Raw genomic sequence first — 17,879 nt, 5'->3', positions numbered from 1 at the left:
TCTTTATAGTTTATTATAAGATATTGAATGTAGTTCCCTGTCCTATATAGTAAACCCTCGTTGTTTATTTTATATATGGTATTGTGCATCTGTTAATTCCATATTGCCAATTTATCCCACACCTCCATCCCCTTTGGTACCCATAAGTTTATGTTCTGTGTCTGTTTCTCTTTCGTAAATAAGTTCATGTGTGTTATTTTGGGTTACACATACAAGTGATACCATGTAATATTGTCTTTCCCTGTCTGACTTATTTCTCTTAGTATGACAATTTCTAGGTCCATCCATGTTGTTGCAAATGGCACTATTTCATTCTTTTTTTTTTATAGCTGATTAATATTCCATTGTGTATATATACCACATCTTCTTTATCTTTTCATCTGTTGTTTGGCACGTGGGTTGTTTCCATGTCTTCACTATTATAAACAGTGCTGCTGTGAATACTGGGGCGCATGTATCTTTTCAAAGTAGAGCTTTTGTCTTTTCCGGATCTATGGAGGGTGGGATTGCTGCATCACAGGGTAACTCCATTTTCAGTTTTTAAGGGAACTTCTACCTTATTTACCACAGTGGCTGCTCTATGGATACACTTTGTTTGGAATATTTATTGTGTGTCTCCTTCTGCTACACTCTCACTTTGGCACTTCCTTGTGGCTTTCTATAACAGCTTCTGTACTAGCTTCCTAAATATTTGATAAATGCAGTTAGAGAGTCAGAAGTACCCTTGCATCTCTTCTTTACCTTTACACTTCCTACTGATCTTTAAAGATTCTATCACACCTCCCACAGGACATTCAGTCTCCCCTCCAGCACACACTGATTTTCTACCATTTGAATCAATACACCATGTGATTTTATGATTTATAATTTTAATAAAAATATGCTTCTTAGTGATTGATACTAAGCTGCTTCAGGTATGTACGTCCTGTTCCTCCAAGTAGTGTTCTACAGGAGAGGAAAATACTGTTGTTTGTTTTTTTTTATTGATTTGGTGTATTATTTAGCATCCAGCACACAACAGAAATTAAAAAAGAGTTCCAATAAGTGTGTGATACGCTGAATTGATGTATCTTTTCTGGAAATCAGAACTTATGGAGGCTGTTGACTCAATGACATCTTGTCTAATAAATTAGAATCTTGAATTTAAATTCAAAAATTACTATAATTATTTTTGTGCTCATTAATCAAACCTTATGTTATACTGTAACAACTTAGTTCAAATATTAGAACATAGAGATGGTGGCTTTGTTCATTTATTAGCAGGAGTTCAGGATCACATTGTAGTATCCAAAAGAAGATGGTTCCTTCTGGTCCAATGAGCTAGTGGGTCCTAATCTTAAACTGGCTATTGTCTCCATGCTTGGAAAAGACATATGAGTTAGGATGGGAGGAGGGACATAAGATTCCTACAATGAAAATGAGCTTGAACATTGAGGACAGCAGATTAAAATACTTTTAATTATAAAATGAACTAAAAGTGTAATTTCAGGTAAAGTGCTTTCTCTGAGTCTCAGTTTCTTTTTCTATAATACGAAAAAAATAATACTTGGTTAATAGAGTAGTTATAAGGATTAAGTGAATCAATGTGTATAAAGCACTTAGGCCAGTTTCTGGCACCAAGTCAGCCTCACGTCGTGGTAGTTATTACAGTAACCAGGATTCTTTCAATGGAAAGTAAAAATAAAAGCAACCCTTCTTAATCCGTTTGGGAAATTGCACCGGGCCTCCATCCACCTCTGCTGTTTCTCTGTTTCAGTCTCCCTTGTTCCTGCTGGAGACATTTCCACATTCTGTAGGGTGCACGTGAACCCTGAAGCCATTGGCTTTTCCCAGCTTTACCACTAGAGAGGAAACTTCTCTTTCTCCTTAGTTGCAATTCAAAAGTCCAGGAGACTACAGTTGCTAGCACTGTATTGTATAACTTGCTAAGAGAGTAGAACTCGAGTGTTCTCACCAAACAATAACAAGAAAAGGGTGAATGTGCGTGGTGACTGACATATTAATTAGCTCAGTGGGGGAATTTTTTCATAATGTGTATGTGTATCATATCACATCAGCATATTATATGCTTTAAATATCTTGAGTGAGTGAGTGAAAGTTGCTCAGTCGTGGCTGACTGTTTGCGACCCCGTGGACTATATAGTCCATGGAATTCTCCAGGGCACAATACTGGAGTGGGTAGCCATTCCCTTCACCAGGGGATCTTCACAACCCAGGGATCAAACCCAAGTCTCCCGCATTGCGGGCGGATTCTTTACCAGCTGAGCCATAAGGGAAGCCCTACAACTTTATTTTTCAATTATACCTCATAAAGCTGGAAAAGGGAAAGGATTTTAACTAATGAAGGCAGGTTGGACCCCTTGCCCACCCTCTGGCAAAAGGTTTGCATCTCTCACTAGGACCGCTTAGTGTGGTGAATGAGGAGATCGGGTTTCAGAAGAGGTGTGCTGTATTTCCTGGGACAAAGGAGAAAATAGATCAGGTAGACAAACAGTTGAGGGCTTTCCCGATGGCTCGGGCGTAAAGAATCCATCTGCAATGCAGAAGACACAGGATATGTGGGCTCAGTCCCTGGATTGGGAAGATCAACTGGAGGAGGAAAATGACAACCCACTCCAGTATTATTGCCTGAAAAATCCCATGGACAGAGGACCCTGGTTGGCTACAGTCCAAAGGGCCCCAAAGAGCTGGACACGACTAAACCTGGCATGGGATGGCAGACAAACAGTTGACACCAAAGACCGTTCATATTGTCACTGTCACCATCAATACCTTTACAGGATTAAGTTTCTTTAAACACCTCACGGAGTTCATTGGAGTCTGAGGGTCCTCAGCCAATTTCAATGGCAATTGACAAAAGAAAGTTTAAACAGGAGTTAAAAAAAAAGCCTCAGTATTACTAAAGATCAGAAGTCTACGGCCACTCTAATTCCTCAGGGAAGAACATTTTGGCATCTAACACTCTGATCCTAAGGTCAAGAGCATCTGTTGTAACTAAGATCTCCCTAAAGTTTAGTTAAATTCATATAGATTATAGGTATTTCACCCCACTCCAGTACTCTTGCCTGGAAAATCCCATGGATGGAGGAGCCTGGTAGGCTACAGTCCATGGGGTCGCTAAGAGTCGGACACGACTGAGTGACTTCACTTTCACTTTTCCCTTTCATGCACTGGAGAAGGAAATGGCAACCCACTCCAGTATTCTTGCCTGGAGAATCCCAGGGACGGCGGAGCCTGATGGGCTGCCGTCTATGGGGTCGCACAGAGTTGGACAAGACTGAAGCAACTTAGCAACAGCAGCATTTCTATATGAAGGCTTTCTACATGGTGGCAAAAACTTTTAAATCAAATTTGTAGGTATAATTGTTTCATTCTTTGTAATTATATCCTTTTGACCAAAAGTATTACATTTTTCTCTAAACTAGGTAAAATTTAATGCAAAAATAAAGGAAGCTGCTGATATTTTGTTTATACTTTTCTAAAGTTATCTTTCAGGAGACTTTTGTGGTGATTATTCAGTTTCCTCTCTCTTCTCATATGGTTTCCATTTAGAGCCAATTATGTTGCGAACAACTCTTTTAATTTTTTTATTTATTATTTTTTATGTGTTTTGCTCAGAAAAATGAACAGATCTCTCCTCTCCCCTGTAGCTATAAGATTCTTATTAGTATTAATCAGACACATGAAATAGAGCTGGGATTCAAATCCTTAAGCTAGGATTTCTTGAAATGGTTGATGGGTCTTCCTTCAAGTAGGAAGAGTGAATCTTTGAATTTAAGGAATTTAAGGAATATTGATACTTGACTAGCAGAACTTTCTATATTATTAATACTGGAACCCAAATTTTCCTGAATTTACCGCTATTGCTGTGTAGACAGAGAAGGAGCCATGCTCCCTTGCCATCTGTATATTTTCTTAAGAGATACAGAATCTCAAATTGTCAGTAGTATACAGGAGAGAGAATTGTTCATAGATCTGTAAGGTTTTGGAAGCCATCATGGCAAAGGTTAACTTCATTTATATTTTTATTGTAAATTTTGGAATAATAATTTCAATAATTCCTTTTGTCTTTGCCTAGAAAATTGTGAGGAGCGCTGGGGTTTACATAGCTGGATAGTCCTATTTTCATTAAATATTAGCTAGCAAGTGGCACTAGTGGTAAAGAGCCTGCCTGTCAATGCAGGAGATATAAGTGACGCGGGTTCCATCGCTGGGTTGGGAAGATCCCCTGGAGTAGGAAATGGCAACCCACTCGATTATTCTTACCTGCATAATCCCAATGGACAGAGGAGCCTGACAGGCTACAGTCCATAGGGTCGCAAAGAGTCGGACATGACTTAGCACAGACACAACAATGTCAAAGTTGAGTAGCCACAGAAGACAGTACAAAATTATTTACAAAGCAGCCATATCTGTTTTGTCAAAATGATGAACAGAAATGGGACTGGGTGTTCAGTGGAGAAGATTCCCGTGGGATGACTTCTTGAAGGCAACTGAAGAGCAGAATACAGGAGATGATATTTTAATTGATAGGTGAGAAGCACATTATCTGTTTCTTGGCAGAGTGAGTAGGTTCATCAGGTTGGAGCAGAGGACTTATACAAGGGAGTGGAGGGATAAGGCTCTAATTATTTCTTAGTTTACATTATGGTTCATACTTTGTGTTGCTCTGTGGGTTTCAACAAATGTATAATGGCATGTATCCATCCTTAAAGTATGACACAGAAGAATTTACAGCCCTATAAATCTCCTGTGCTCCTAAGGAACGAGTTTTAATTCTCATTTTTTACAAGGAACTTTCCTGAACATTGTCATGACCTATGTCTGAAAAGCTCTCTTCAACAATATAAACAAAAATAAAAAGACTATCCCAATAATACTGGCCATGAAGGAAAGGATTAATTTCAGTTATACTACTAATTGGCTTTGGTGTGACTTTATATCCATCACCTGATTTTCTTTTTAAGAAGTAAATTTTTCTTCGGTATACTACCTGGTAAGTTAGAAAATTTAGATTTAAGTGAAAATGACTAATAAACTCACCTTCCATTGGTGAACTGACATTTTTAGTGTACATCTTTCCTGTTTTGTTTCCTGTGCATGCATTACTTTTATTAAAAATAAATGGGGCATGTTATTTTATATCATTCTTTTTTTCAGTCAGTACATAATGAGCACTGTAATTCAGTGTTCTGCTACAGTGTGCTTTTTAATGACTGTATAATAATGCACTGTGGGCTTCCCAGGTGGCTCAGTAAAGAATCCACCTGCCATTTCAGGTGATGCAGGAAACTGGAGTTCGATCTCTGCGCTGGGAAGATCCCCTGGAGAAGGAAATGGCAACCCATTCCAATATTCTTGCCATGATAATTCCATGGACAGAGGAGCTTGACAGTCTACAGTCCATGGGGTTGCAAAGAGTTGGACATGACTGAGCATGCACATACACAATAATCTACTGTTTGAGTTACAGATCTCATACATTTTTGGGTTATCATAATATAGTCATTATGAAATGTGGGAGTTTTGCTTTTTATTACACGTGACGAGCTAAGAATCAAACAGAGGGGATGATGTCATTTAATGGAAAGAACTTGAGTTTGATCAGGAGTCGTAGGCCTAATTCAACCTCTGACTTCATTTAGTTATCTAATCTTGAGTTTTGTTATTTATTCTTTCTGAATCTTGGTTTCTTTGCCTTTAAAAGCTAAGGGATGCTTTATTATTTTGTAACTCTGAGTTTTCTAGGATGTCATAGCAAATCAGCAAAGCATGTCTTACAAAAGACTCTAAATTCTTTAATTAAAATTGTATCAATTGACAGTAGTCTTTTCTCTTTTTTAGTCTCCTTCTCTTTAACCTCAGGCACATGGATTTAAATTAATTACAATCTTTGGTTAATAACAAATTCATACCATTGGCCCACAAATGACCCCCTATAACTTCTTTTTTTTTGGTGCTAATATTATATACGAATCATCTGTGAATTCTCCACTCACACAGACTAGTGTCTACTAGTCAAAATCTACTAGTTGAGGATACTTACTAAACAAAAGATGTCTTCTAGTCACTATCTGAGTTGTCATTTTTAAATGTAAATGTCATCTGTTTCATTCACCATTATGTCTCTAGCACCTACTATAGTGTGTGGCATGTACTGTTGCTCAGACAATATATGTTGTTTGGCTGAATGGCCTTCACATGGACCTGTTGCCCAGATGAAACTTTACTGGTAGAGGAGACACTATTGTCAACGCTTGCTAAAGTGTGAACATTAGCAAAAGAGCCAGGCAGTTAATGTAAACGTATGCCGTTGAAGTTGGTAATGACTGTAACTGGAGGATAAAGCAGACATATTTACTAGGGAAAGATAAGCAGCAGTAAACGACTGAACAAAAACCTTATTAAATGGTAGTTAAGAAAAAACAAAAATTAACAAAACCCTCATTGCATATTGTGATGAAAACACAATGCTTGGAACATAGCACCTTCAAGAAATGCATACTTTTGACCCTGCAATAACAGGGGGATAGGAAAGGAAAACTCCAAATAGTGTCACTTTTCAAATGAAGATATGAAACTCAGAAGAGTTATCTCAAGGTCCCACAGCTACTAAGTGGAACCTCTAGGATTCACACTGTATCTGCTTGACCATGAATGTATGAGCCTTAAATGTGTGATGAAATATTGTCTGAAAATGGTATTAAAAGTCTTCAGAAAATGTGAGAAAAGATCCGTTCTGAAATACCTTCATTATTTGAACTGCTTCCCAATCAAGGAAGTAGATTTCCATTTTAGGAAACCATATGGAGAGGGCATTACTAAACTCTCGTTTTACCCTTCCTTGTTCTTTTGCCTGGTGCTTCACGGCCACAGAATACCTTGGCTATCCCTGTATCCCGTATATGTAGGCCAGAAGATGAACTCCATTAGCATTAATGTTTTGCAAAAGTCTTTTTTCTCCATCTTGACTTGATGTTTCTACTTCACTCTCCCTGGTGGGAATTGCTGGCTGCAGCGGATTTCCTCCTCTCCCTGGAGTGAGTAGATCATATCTTAGTTGCACTGCCAGTGCGCTTGATACAATCTTTGTGCTGTTACAGAATTATAGTCGAGGACACAGTGGACTGGCGGCCCCATGACAAGATTGTCCTCAGCTCCTCTTCATATGAGCCTCACCAAGCAGAGGTCCTCACTGTGAAAGAAGTTAGGGGCCACCATATCAGGATCCATGAACGGCTCAGACACCGACACATCGGTAAGGCTTTGGTTTGTTAGTTAAGGGAAGTGAATGAGCCAAAAAAAACGTGTTCAGCAACCTGCCTGGGGACCTTGGATCCAACCGGCATTCAGAGGGGATGGATAATACTTTACTGCTGCCCTAGGCTCATCCTAGAAGGCTTTATCTCCATCCCTTCATTAATTTTATTGCCTAATTTTTTTTTTAAAAAAACTTTGATGTGAGGGTATTTTTTTTTTTAACTTTTTATTTATAATGGCAAGCCTAGAAGCAAGCAGAGGGTTAAGAAACTTGTTCAAGGTCACTGGGCATTTTCATGGCTAAGCCAGAATAAACCTCATGGGAGATGAGTTTCCAGTTCATTTCCTGGCACATTGAATCACACAACCACTTAGAATGTGGTAGTTATTGTAAATAATGACTCCTTACTTTTTCCATACTTAGGAATGTGTCCTTTCTGACATGAAGTTCATTTTATGTATTGACTACTGCTACTGCCTCAAATTATAAATAAATGAAAGTGAAAGTGAAGTCGCTCAGTCGTGTCCGACTCTTTGCGACCCCTGGACTGTAGCCTACCAGGCTCCTCCGTCCATGGGATTCTCCAGGCAAGAATACTGGAGTGGGTTGCCATTTCCTTCTCCAGGGGATCTTCCCAACCCAGGGATCGAACCCAGGTCTCCCGCATTTCAGGCAGACGCTTTAACCTCTGAGCCACCAGGGAAGCCTATAAATAAATAAATAAAGTCAAATACCTCTTTCTTTTTTTAAAAAAAGTACTGAATATTTTAATACACTATATACACTTAAAATACATTGCATATAAATAATAAATAACCATGTTTCCTGGTTCAGTCTAATAAATGCATTTAACCCAGGAGATATAGCTAATGAGTAATATAACAGGGAAATAAAGGGATAAGGGGTTATCTTTTTAGTCTCTGATATTTGAGAGGGAAATACATGCTTTCAGCAGGGTCATATCTAAAGCTTTCTAAGTCATAGTTTTAAGGATGATTTTATTTCTAAACAGTGGCAGGGAAAAGAAAACTCAATCCCTGCCTGTAATATGCAAAAATGTGCAATACAAATACCGGGGGAGGGGGGCGATGTAACAAACTTGCGAGACTGGGGAGGCTCCTTCTGAGGGTGATGAGCTGCAGACCTGCCAGGAGAGGGCGCTGCCGCTGCTGCTTGGTCCTGTCGCTGCCTCAGTGGATCTGGGATTCCTCACTCTGAAGAAAGTGGTCCAGGAACAGTGCACTACTCAACGCGGAAATCTCACGCTGATAAGTTTAAGGAAGGGGGTTGGGGACTCCACTAATTGGACCGATCTGCCCTGACATCCCTGTCCCAGTACCCACAGTGACTGAGGAGAAATGAATTCCTGCTCAGATACTCTCACTCTGATCCCAAGGAGAGACTAGTGAACGGGCTTTTTTCATTTCTCAGCTGACATTTGCGGAGAACGCCCGAGGAAAAGCAAACCTTAATGTTGGGAGGACTTCCACGGGGAGACGAGTGTTTTCATTTGTCGGGTTCCCTGAGTCCCTAACTGGCGATCTCCGAAATAGGTTTTTTAAAGTTTTTCCTTCCTGTTGCCCCAGGAAGTGCCCACGTCATGGAGGGTGGCCGACACATTCGTTTGGCTGCTGAGGTTGGTCTTTTGACCCGAAACATACAAATCCAGGGTGATACATCATGCAGAGGGAGACTACTTGTGGGGTCCTTCAGGAAGTCCAGCGTGGAAGAATTTTCAGGTAAATGAAATTTTAAGTTACTGAGCACTATGAACTGTATGCTATGCCTATGGGACCCTCCGAAATTCCAATAGTGGGGATTTTCATTTATAAAACAAAATGTTTGGAATAGATGCTCATTTGTGCTCTGAGAAGCTATGAGTTTTCAGTCCTAAACTGTGCTTAATTATCAGAGTGATGTTAAAATAATATTCTAGCTATCAACACATAGGCACATTTTTACCTCAAAAGGAAAAAAAAAAGAAAAACCATCTTCCGCAGATGTGAAATTTCCTCTGCTTTGAAATTGTAGATGATTTAATGACCACTTGAATTTTATCTCTTTCCTGAATTTCTATACTCTTTCCCAGTAGCATGCTTTATCTGATGGCAGACCTCATCTCATGCTATAAATTAATAGTGTAAATTTAAATAAGAAGATTTCCATATTCTAGACTGCTTTAGGGATCATTTCAATTTCTCTCATTTTCTTCAAGCTTTAGCTCTTCTGCAATGTTGTGAAATAATTTTATTGGTACCTTATTTCTGAAACTTGGGTTCCTTAAAAATGATTCCAGTGTTGTTTCCTAGTCAGATAAAGCTCCATCTTAGAAAGTCACTGTCTGCTGGAATATAATAAAGGATCTGAGAAGGCCTAGAGTAAAGGATCTAAGCACTTCCCACATATATTGAGCATGGAACAATTTTTGTGGGCGCATCTATTTTCAGTTCAGTTCAGTTGCTCAGTCGTGTCTGACTCTTTGCGACCCCACGGACTGTAGCACGCCAGACTTCCCTCTCCATCACCAACTACCAGAGATTGCTTAAACTCATGTCCATCGAGTCAGTGATGTCCATCTCATCCTCTGTTGTCCCCTTCTCTTCCTGCCTTCAATTTCCCAGCATCAGGGTGTTTTCCAATAAGTCAGTTCTTCGCATCAGGTGGCCAGTATGGTAAAGGATGGTGTTTGGACCTTAAGTCAAAAGTTCAGGGTTTCTGGTCCATAGAACAAGCTCTCTCTCCAAAATCACTAGCTCCATCAGTTTCTTTTTTTCTTTCTTTTTTGGCCACATGGTGAGGTATAAAGTGAAAGTGTTAGTTGCTCTCAGTCATGTCCGACTCTTTGTGACCCCATGGATTGCAGCCCGCCAGGCTCCTCCGTATGCAGGATCTTAGCTCCCTGACTAGGGATTGAGCTCTTGTCCCCAATCCCGTCCCCGCATTGGAAGCATGGAGTCTTCACCACTGGACTGCCAGGGAAGTCCCCTCTATCAGTTTTTAACAGAAGTGATGTAGATCTCCCTTCTTGGCTAGAGGACATTTGCCAGGATCTGGAGACATTTTGCTTGTCACAACTTTGGTGGAGCTTCTGCATCTAGTAGTGGATGCTCAACAGCCTACAATGTGCAAGACAGTCTCCCTCAAGAAAGGATAACCTGGACCAACGTGTCAGTTATGTTGAGGTGGAGGAACCCGGCTCTTGAAGGCTAGACAAAGTCTGAGTCCTGGTCATGGTGGTGGTCATGTAAAAACAAATCTACCCTGCAGTTTGTGAAGACAGAGAATTAGGGAGGGAGTGCAAGACAGGGCCCCTTTACACAGTGCCTGCAGGCCAGGCTAGAACCTGATTGTGAGAGCAGGACAGGAAGCTGGTTCTTATAGCTGAGCACCAAAGCCAGACCCTCACTACCTGCAGTGCTGACTCGGTTCTGAGCCTCTGGCTTGCTGGTTGGGACTCCTAAAACATCCCCGGGAAAGGGACAGAGAATCGTAATCCAGTGCTTCTTATAGACTAGGAACTATGCTGATTTTCATGCCTGTTTTATCTCACTGAATCCTAATATCCCTGGGAGAAAGACATTTTATCCTTGGTTTTATAGATGAGGAAACAGAGTCTATAATAAAATTGCCTGCTAATTTATAAAACTCCATTATGACCTTTGGAACTTCTTGAGGGTAAGGTTGAGGTTTTCAGCCCTGTTTTCCTAGTATGGTATTATAACTGCTGTGTATTTGGTCCTCAATAAATGTGAGTGAGTTAAATAAATGAACAACAAGAAAAGTCATCCAGCTCACAAGGTAACATTCAAAGTCAAGCCTGATTCTAAAGCCGTTAATAAGCCTTTAATTTTGTAATCACTTTAAGTTTGTAAAAAAGTTGCAAAGATAGTATGAAGAGTTCCTGTATACCTTTCATTCTGTTTTCCCTAACATGAAAATCTAATATAACTCTGATACGTTTGTGACAGCCAGTAAATTAACCTTACTGCATTAATGTTAACTGAACTTAAGATATTATTCCAGATGCCACATGCTTTTCCACTATAGTCCTTTTTCTGTTTCAGAATCCAGTATAGATCCCCACATTGTATTAAGAACCCTTGTGCTTTTCTGTAACATATTCTAGAGCCTGGATGATGTAAGATCTACAGGTGTGGGTCAAGTGTGCCAGCTACAGTGTTGAATGGTTACAGGGCAGAAAAGCAGGCCAGGGCTTAACAATCCCCACTTTTAAATCAGGTTCTTCTGTCATTCCCCTCCTTCTGACCAGTAATACCCAACAAGTTATGCTCAGAATTATGATAAACAAAAAGAAAAAATAGGAAAACAGTTGTGAACAAAATCATTGTTTAATTCTCCATCTGAATGCTCAGATATTTTCAGTTCAGTTCAGTCGCTCAGTCGTGTCCGACTCTTTGTGATCTCATGAACCGCAGCACGCCAGGCCTCTCTGTCCATCACCAACTCCCGGAGTCCACCCAAACCCATGTCCATCGAGTCGGTGATGCCATCCAGCCATCTCATCCTCTGTTGTCCCCTTCTCCTCCTGCCCTCAATCTTTCCCAGCATCAGGGTCTTTTTCAATGAGTCACCTCTTTGCATCAGGTGCCCAAAGTACTGGAGTTTCAGCTTCAACATCAGTCCTTCCAATGAACACCCAGGACTGATCTCCTTTAGTATGGACTGGTTGGATCTCCTTGCAGTCTAAGGGACTCTCAAGAGTCTTCTCCAACACCACAGTTCAAAAGCATCAATTCTGCACCGCTCAGCTTTCTTTATAGTCCAACTCTCACATCCATATACGCACTGGAAAAACCTCAGCCTTGACTAGATGGACCTTTGTTAGCAAAGTAATGTCTCTGCTATTAAATATGCTATCTAGGTTGGTCATAACCTTCCTTCCAAGGAGTAAGCGTCTTTTAATTTCATGGCTGCAATCACAATCTCCAGTGATTTTGGAGCCCAGAAAAATGAAGTCTGACACTGTTTCCAGTTTCCCCATCTATCTGCTATGAAGTGATTGGGACCAGATGCTGTGATCTCAGTTTTCTTAATGTTGAGCTTTAAGCTAACTTTTTCACTCTTTTCTTTCACTTCCATCAAGAGGCTCTTTAGTTCTTCTTCACTTTCTGCCATAAGGGTGGTGTCATCTGCATATCTGAGGTTATTGATATTTCTCCCAGCAATCTTGATTCCAGCTTGTGCTTCCTCTGGCCCAGCGTTTCTCATGACGTACTCGGCAGATAAGTTAAATAAGCAGGGTGACAATATATAGCCTTGACATACTCCTTTTCCTATTTGGAACCAGTCTGTTGTTCTGTGTCCAGTTCTAACTGTTGCTTCCTGACCTGCATACAGGTTTCTCAAGAGACAGGTCAGATGGTCTGGTATTCCCATCTCTTTCAGAATTTTCCACAGTTTATTGTGATCCACACAGTCAAAGGCTTTGGCATAGTCAATAAAGCAGAAATAGATGTTTTCCTGGAACTCTCTTGCTTTTTCGATGATCCATCGGATGTTGGCAATTTGGTCTCTGGTTCCTCTGCCTTTTCTAAAACCAGCTTGAACATCTGGAAGTTCACGGTGCACGTATTGCTGAAGCCTGGCTTGGAGAATTTTGAGCATTACTTTACTAGCATGTGAGATGAGTGCAATTGTGCGGTAGTTTGAGCATTCTTTGGCATTGCCTTTCTTTGGGATTGGAATGAAAACTGACCTTTTCTAGTATTTACTATTGATTAGTTTTCAATTGTTGATTAATATGCACACAGGTAAAAAGATCTTATACAATTTAAAACCATGAATTAAAACCGTGCAAGGATGACAGAAAAAAACCCACTAAGTAAAACAATAATGATACATTGTCTTGAATGAGATTCTAGAACTGTTTTCCAGTCTGTAAACTAAGCTTTTACATGTGGACACACTCTGGCATTGGTGTGCTTTGTGCCAAAGTTCTCAGAGGCAGGTTCCATGACTGTTTTACCTATGTGCTGCTAGCAAGGGTTGCTTTAAATTACACTGAAAAGTGGTATCACCCAACAAATAATTTGTAAATGTTTTCTCATTCTGTGAATATTTCCATACCATCAACTAGCGTGTCTCTAACCAGCATCCTCTGAGAAATCTAGATATGGTGGAATCCCGTTTGACCATTCAGAAAGACACACAAACTTCATTTGTCCACACAGTAGTTTGGTTTTTCAATAGATTGATTTGCAAGGGTTCAGGTTTCTCATCTGTGAAAAGGGAGTGGGGAAGGTGGGGGATTAAGACTGGACTATCTTTGTGCTTTAAATACTAAAACACCACAACTCCCTCCCTTTTTAATGAAGGAAATAACTTTATAGTTTACCTTGGGCAGTAACTTTAAAAAAGAAGAATAAAGAAAAGAAGTGAGGGTCAAAGTTGTGGCCTACCTAGCTAAGGACACATGATGTCTCTTCTCTTAGAACAGGGCTGTAGCTCATCATGGGAATCTCATTGCAAACCTGTTTGTCTTATTCTGCCATGTTGCACATACTCTCCACTGAGCCTGCATGGGGGTTAACAGCACAGCCTCTGCATCCATATGCCTGGGTCCAAGTCCTAGTGTGCTACTTAACCCTTCTCTGCCTCAATTTCTTATCTGTAAAATGGAGATAACTGCATCTACATAGGATTTTTACAAAAATTAAGAGTATATATATAACACACATATACATTTATGCCTGGTATATAATTAGTGCTATATTAGACTTAGATGTTATATTTATTAATTCACCTCATTTCCCCCCATATTCATGTTATTATCTATTTATCATGAGTCTATACACTGACAAATTAGTGTTCATTATATTTTTAAATCAGTCTAGTGGCTATATTTTATACTGTATTTCAACAATATCTGCTTAAAACAGAACCAATAAAATCCCCAATAAGACTAAATAATTCACTATCCTCCCCTGACATAAAAAATGTAGAAAATCCTCTTACTGTGAAAAGGAAATAGGAAATATAATGTGGCTAGGATAACAATACAGGAAAAGAAAATTAAGAGTCTTTAAGGTCACTTAAAAATATATTATTGGCTGTATCATGTCTTCATCAAGAAGAATGTTATGTTTCTGGACATCTATTGAGCAGAAGTTTTGTACTTATACTCTTCTTTAAAAATGATTAAGATATTATATATAGTTAGCCATTATTTTCTTTCATGTAATATCTCTGTGGGTAAAGCTGTGACCTTTTCACATGGGGTCACTGAAAAGAGACATGACTTTGGGTGACTGGCCAGGAAGCCATATTCCCTTCATTCTTAGCTGGTTCCTTGACCCAATCCTGGAGACTGATACCCAGAATCTTTAAGCTAGCTGTGCCCATCCCCAAAGCCTCTCTCCTTCCCCTGTCTTCCCATCATCTTCCTCTCCATCCTATGACCAGAGTCTTAAGAATGTAATGTACAGGGAACTTTTCAGGAAGTATTGTGATGTTTTTTAATGATTCAGATTTTATTAGTGAGACTCGATGACATAAAATATAGTGTTGGTGCTAAAACTAACCTATTATATTTTAATGAAAAATCTGCATGTCCTGATGCCACTGAATGGACCATCCTTCTGACTCTTGAGGAGGCAAAACAAGTACCTGCTAACATGCATTTTGCTTGCAGGTATCCTTCAACTTTTCAATGTGGAAATTCAGAACTTTGGGTCACCGCTGTATGCATCCATTGAACTCACTAATGTGTCAGCAGGATCCTGGATAATATCTTCTACTCTGCACCAAAGCTGCGGTGGGGGCATCCATGCAGCTGCCAGTCAGGGGATCATTTTAAATGACAATGTGGTGTTTAGCACCGCTGGCCATGGCATAGATCTGGAGGGTCAGGACTATTCTCTCTCTAATAACCTTGTGGTTCTGATGACACAGTCAGCATGGTCTCCCGTTTGGGTGGCAGGGATCAAAGTGAACGAGGCAAGGAACATCCATCTCCATGGCAACGTTGTGGCAGGATCTGAGAGACTTGGTTTTCACATCCAAGGCCACAGGTGTTCCTCTCCTGAATCCCTTTGGTCTGACAACGTGGCCCACTCAAGTCTTCACGGCCTCCATCTCTCTAAGGGGAGTGGACTTGACAACTGCACGGGTATCTCTGGCTTCTTGGCTTTCAAGAACTTTGACTATGGTGCTCTGCTCCAAGTGGAGAACAGCATGGAAATAGAGAACCTCACTCTGGTAGACAATACTGTTGGCCTTTTCACAGCAGTTTATGTGTCTTCTGCTCCACAGTGTTATATCAGAAATCTACAGATTGTGCTTAGGAATTCGGTCATTGTGGCCACTAGCTCATCTTTTGACTGCATTCAAGACAGAGTTAAACCACATTCTGCCAACTTGACATCACCTGATCGAGCTCCTTCCAATCCCAGAGGGGGTCGAGTTGGTATTCTGTGGCCGGTATTCACCTCAGAACCAAATCGGTGGCCTCAGGAGCCATGGCACAAAGTGAGGAATGGCCATTTGATTTCAGGCATCATGAAACTTCAAGGTAAGAATTTTCGGTTTCCAAGCAATGTAGTCTAATACATCTGTGCATAGAACCCATAGAACCTTTAATAGCATCTTGAAAGTGTATCACCAGAAGGATACAGTATAGTTTGGTGCTTGCTGTCCTGTTGATCAGCTACTGGGCATTGATAACCACAGGGGTGGTTTATTAATATAATGACAGTGAGTGGTTTAATGAGGAATGAAATTGGGTCATTTGTAGAGATGAACCTCAAGCCTGCTGTATAGGGTGAAGTAAACAAAAAAGAGAAAAATATTGTATAGTGATACATGTATGTGGAACCTAGAAAAATGGTACAGATGAACCTAGTTCCAGGGAAGGAATAGAGATGCAGACATAGAGAATGGACTTGTGAACATTGGGTCGGAGAGGGGAGGGTGGGAGATAGGTTTGACATAAATACACTACTGTGTGTAAAATAGATAATGGGAACCTGCTGTATAGTACAGAGAGCTCAACTTGATGCTCTGTGATGACCTAGAAGGGTTGGATAGGGGTGTGAGGTTCAAGAGGGAGGGTATATATGTGGAGCTGGCTTAGTTGCTAAGTTGTGTCCTACTCTTGTGACCCCATGGACTGTAGCCTGCCAGGTTCCTCTGTCCATGGGATTCTCCAGGCAAGAACACTGGAGTGGGTTGCCATTTCCTTCTCCTGGGCATCTTCCTGACCCAGGGATTGAACCTGGGGCTCCTGCATTGCAGGCAGACTCTTTATCAACTGAGCTACAAGGGAAACCCAAGATTAGGAATATAAATACATATATATATATGTACACACACACACATTGCTGATTCACTTTACTGTACAGCAGAGACTAACACAAAATTGTAAAGCAATTATATTCTAATAATAAAAAAATAAAAAAAAGTCACCACTCTATACATGTTGAAGATCTTTCACAGGAAAGTATTTAATTTGATTATATGCCTGGCGTTGTTTTCTGATCACGTGGAGGAGGAAATTGATTCAGGGAGGTTGTGCCTCAGTGAGGTTGTTAAGAATCTGGTGGGGCAGCCAGGATTAAGTTCAGTTATACTACAACCTATGCAGAAAAGCTCTCTCAGATCTCCTTTGTACTGTTGTATTCACTCCCCATTCAACTTTGACCAAAACTTTTATGGAAAGTATTGCTTGTAAGATGTCAGTGTGTTGGAATGCTCTTCTATTTTGCATACAATGTCCATGCCTTCAAGAATTAAAGTTATCTTAAGGCAAGATTTATGTAAACTCCTGTAACTATGCTGGGCAGTAACTTAAACTTACTCCTAGACATTTATATGAATATTTAGTTGTGTAGTCTGTATTTGTGCCTGGTTGTTTACATGATATAATATTAATACTTTATAAACATTTTTTTTCAGATGTGACCTTTTCTAGTTTTGTGAAGAGTTGCTATAGTGATGATCTAGATGTCTGCATTCTGCCCAATGCAGAGAACACTGGAATCGTGCCTCCAATAATGGCAGAGAGGACCAGTATGCTAAAGATCAAAGATAAAAACAAGTTCTACTTTCCTCCTTTACAAACCAGGTACCAGTTTTGGTATTTATAGTAAGCCATATTTATGAAGGATTTGGTAATTCTCCAAGTACCTGAATATGTTTTTTAAACAAGGATAAAATCATCAATGAGATTAGAGATAAGTCTTTCTAGAAAGATACACTAGATTGATTAGCCCCAATTCTTTACCTTCCTATATCCATGCCTTTGAGACATGATTTTTGCAATCTCTGTCACTAAACAGACTGTTTCTCACTCCCTTGAATTGAGGATGCGCCCCGCTATGTCCTCTGGCAGACAAAAGAGGCAGAAGTAATGAATTGCAAGTTTTATTGATATTAATTTTTTTTAATCTTTGTTAGGGATACTTCTCTGGGATGTTTTCAGAATCAGTGGAAAAAATTTACCCTAATTCTTGAATCTTCTGTGGAGTACAGCATCACCAGTCTTCAGAAGGAGGCTTGGCAGCCCTTGTGCAGGGACTGGTGGGGAAGGGGACCATGGCTGCTGTCAGGAATCCCTAAAATGAACGATATGACTCATATTTATACTCAGACCAGGCCTAAC

General features: G+C 40.1%; 1 protein-coding gene across 1 annotated transcript in view; it reads left to right on the top strand.

Annotated features, from left to right (window-relative positions):
• The window catches only part of PKHD1 (PKHD1 ciliary IPT domain containing fibrocystin/polyductin), a 456,545-nt gene that overhangs the window by 332,475 nt on the left and 106,191 nt on the right, over positions 1 to 17,879 (top strand). Inside the window, exons 61-64 of the mRNA XM_081523421.1 lie at positions 7,104 to 7,258; positions 8,848 to 9,000; positions 14,913 to 15,791; positions 17,174 to 17,342. Coding sequence (XP_081379547.1) covers positions 7,104 to 7,258; positions 8,848 to 9,000; positions 14,913 to 15,791; positions 17,174 to 17,342 — 1,356 coding nt within the window. The remainder of the gene's footprint in view (positions 1 to 7,103; positions 7,259 to 8,847; positions 9,001 to 14,912; positions 15,792 to 17,173; positions 17,343 to 17,879) is intronic.

This window comes from Giraffa tippelskirchi, chromosome 8 (assembly GCF_054371585.1).
Source record: "Giraffa tippelskirchi isolate mGirTip1 chromosome 8, T2T-mGirTip1v1.2.pri, whole genome shotgun sequence".
NCBI classification, from domain to species: Eukaryota; Metazoa; Chordata; class Mammalia; order Artiodactyla; family Giraffidae; genus Giraffa; species Giraffa tippelskirchi.
This window is presented reverse-complemented; position numbering and strand designations above follow the sequence as displayed.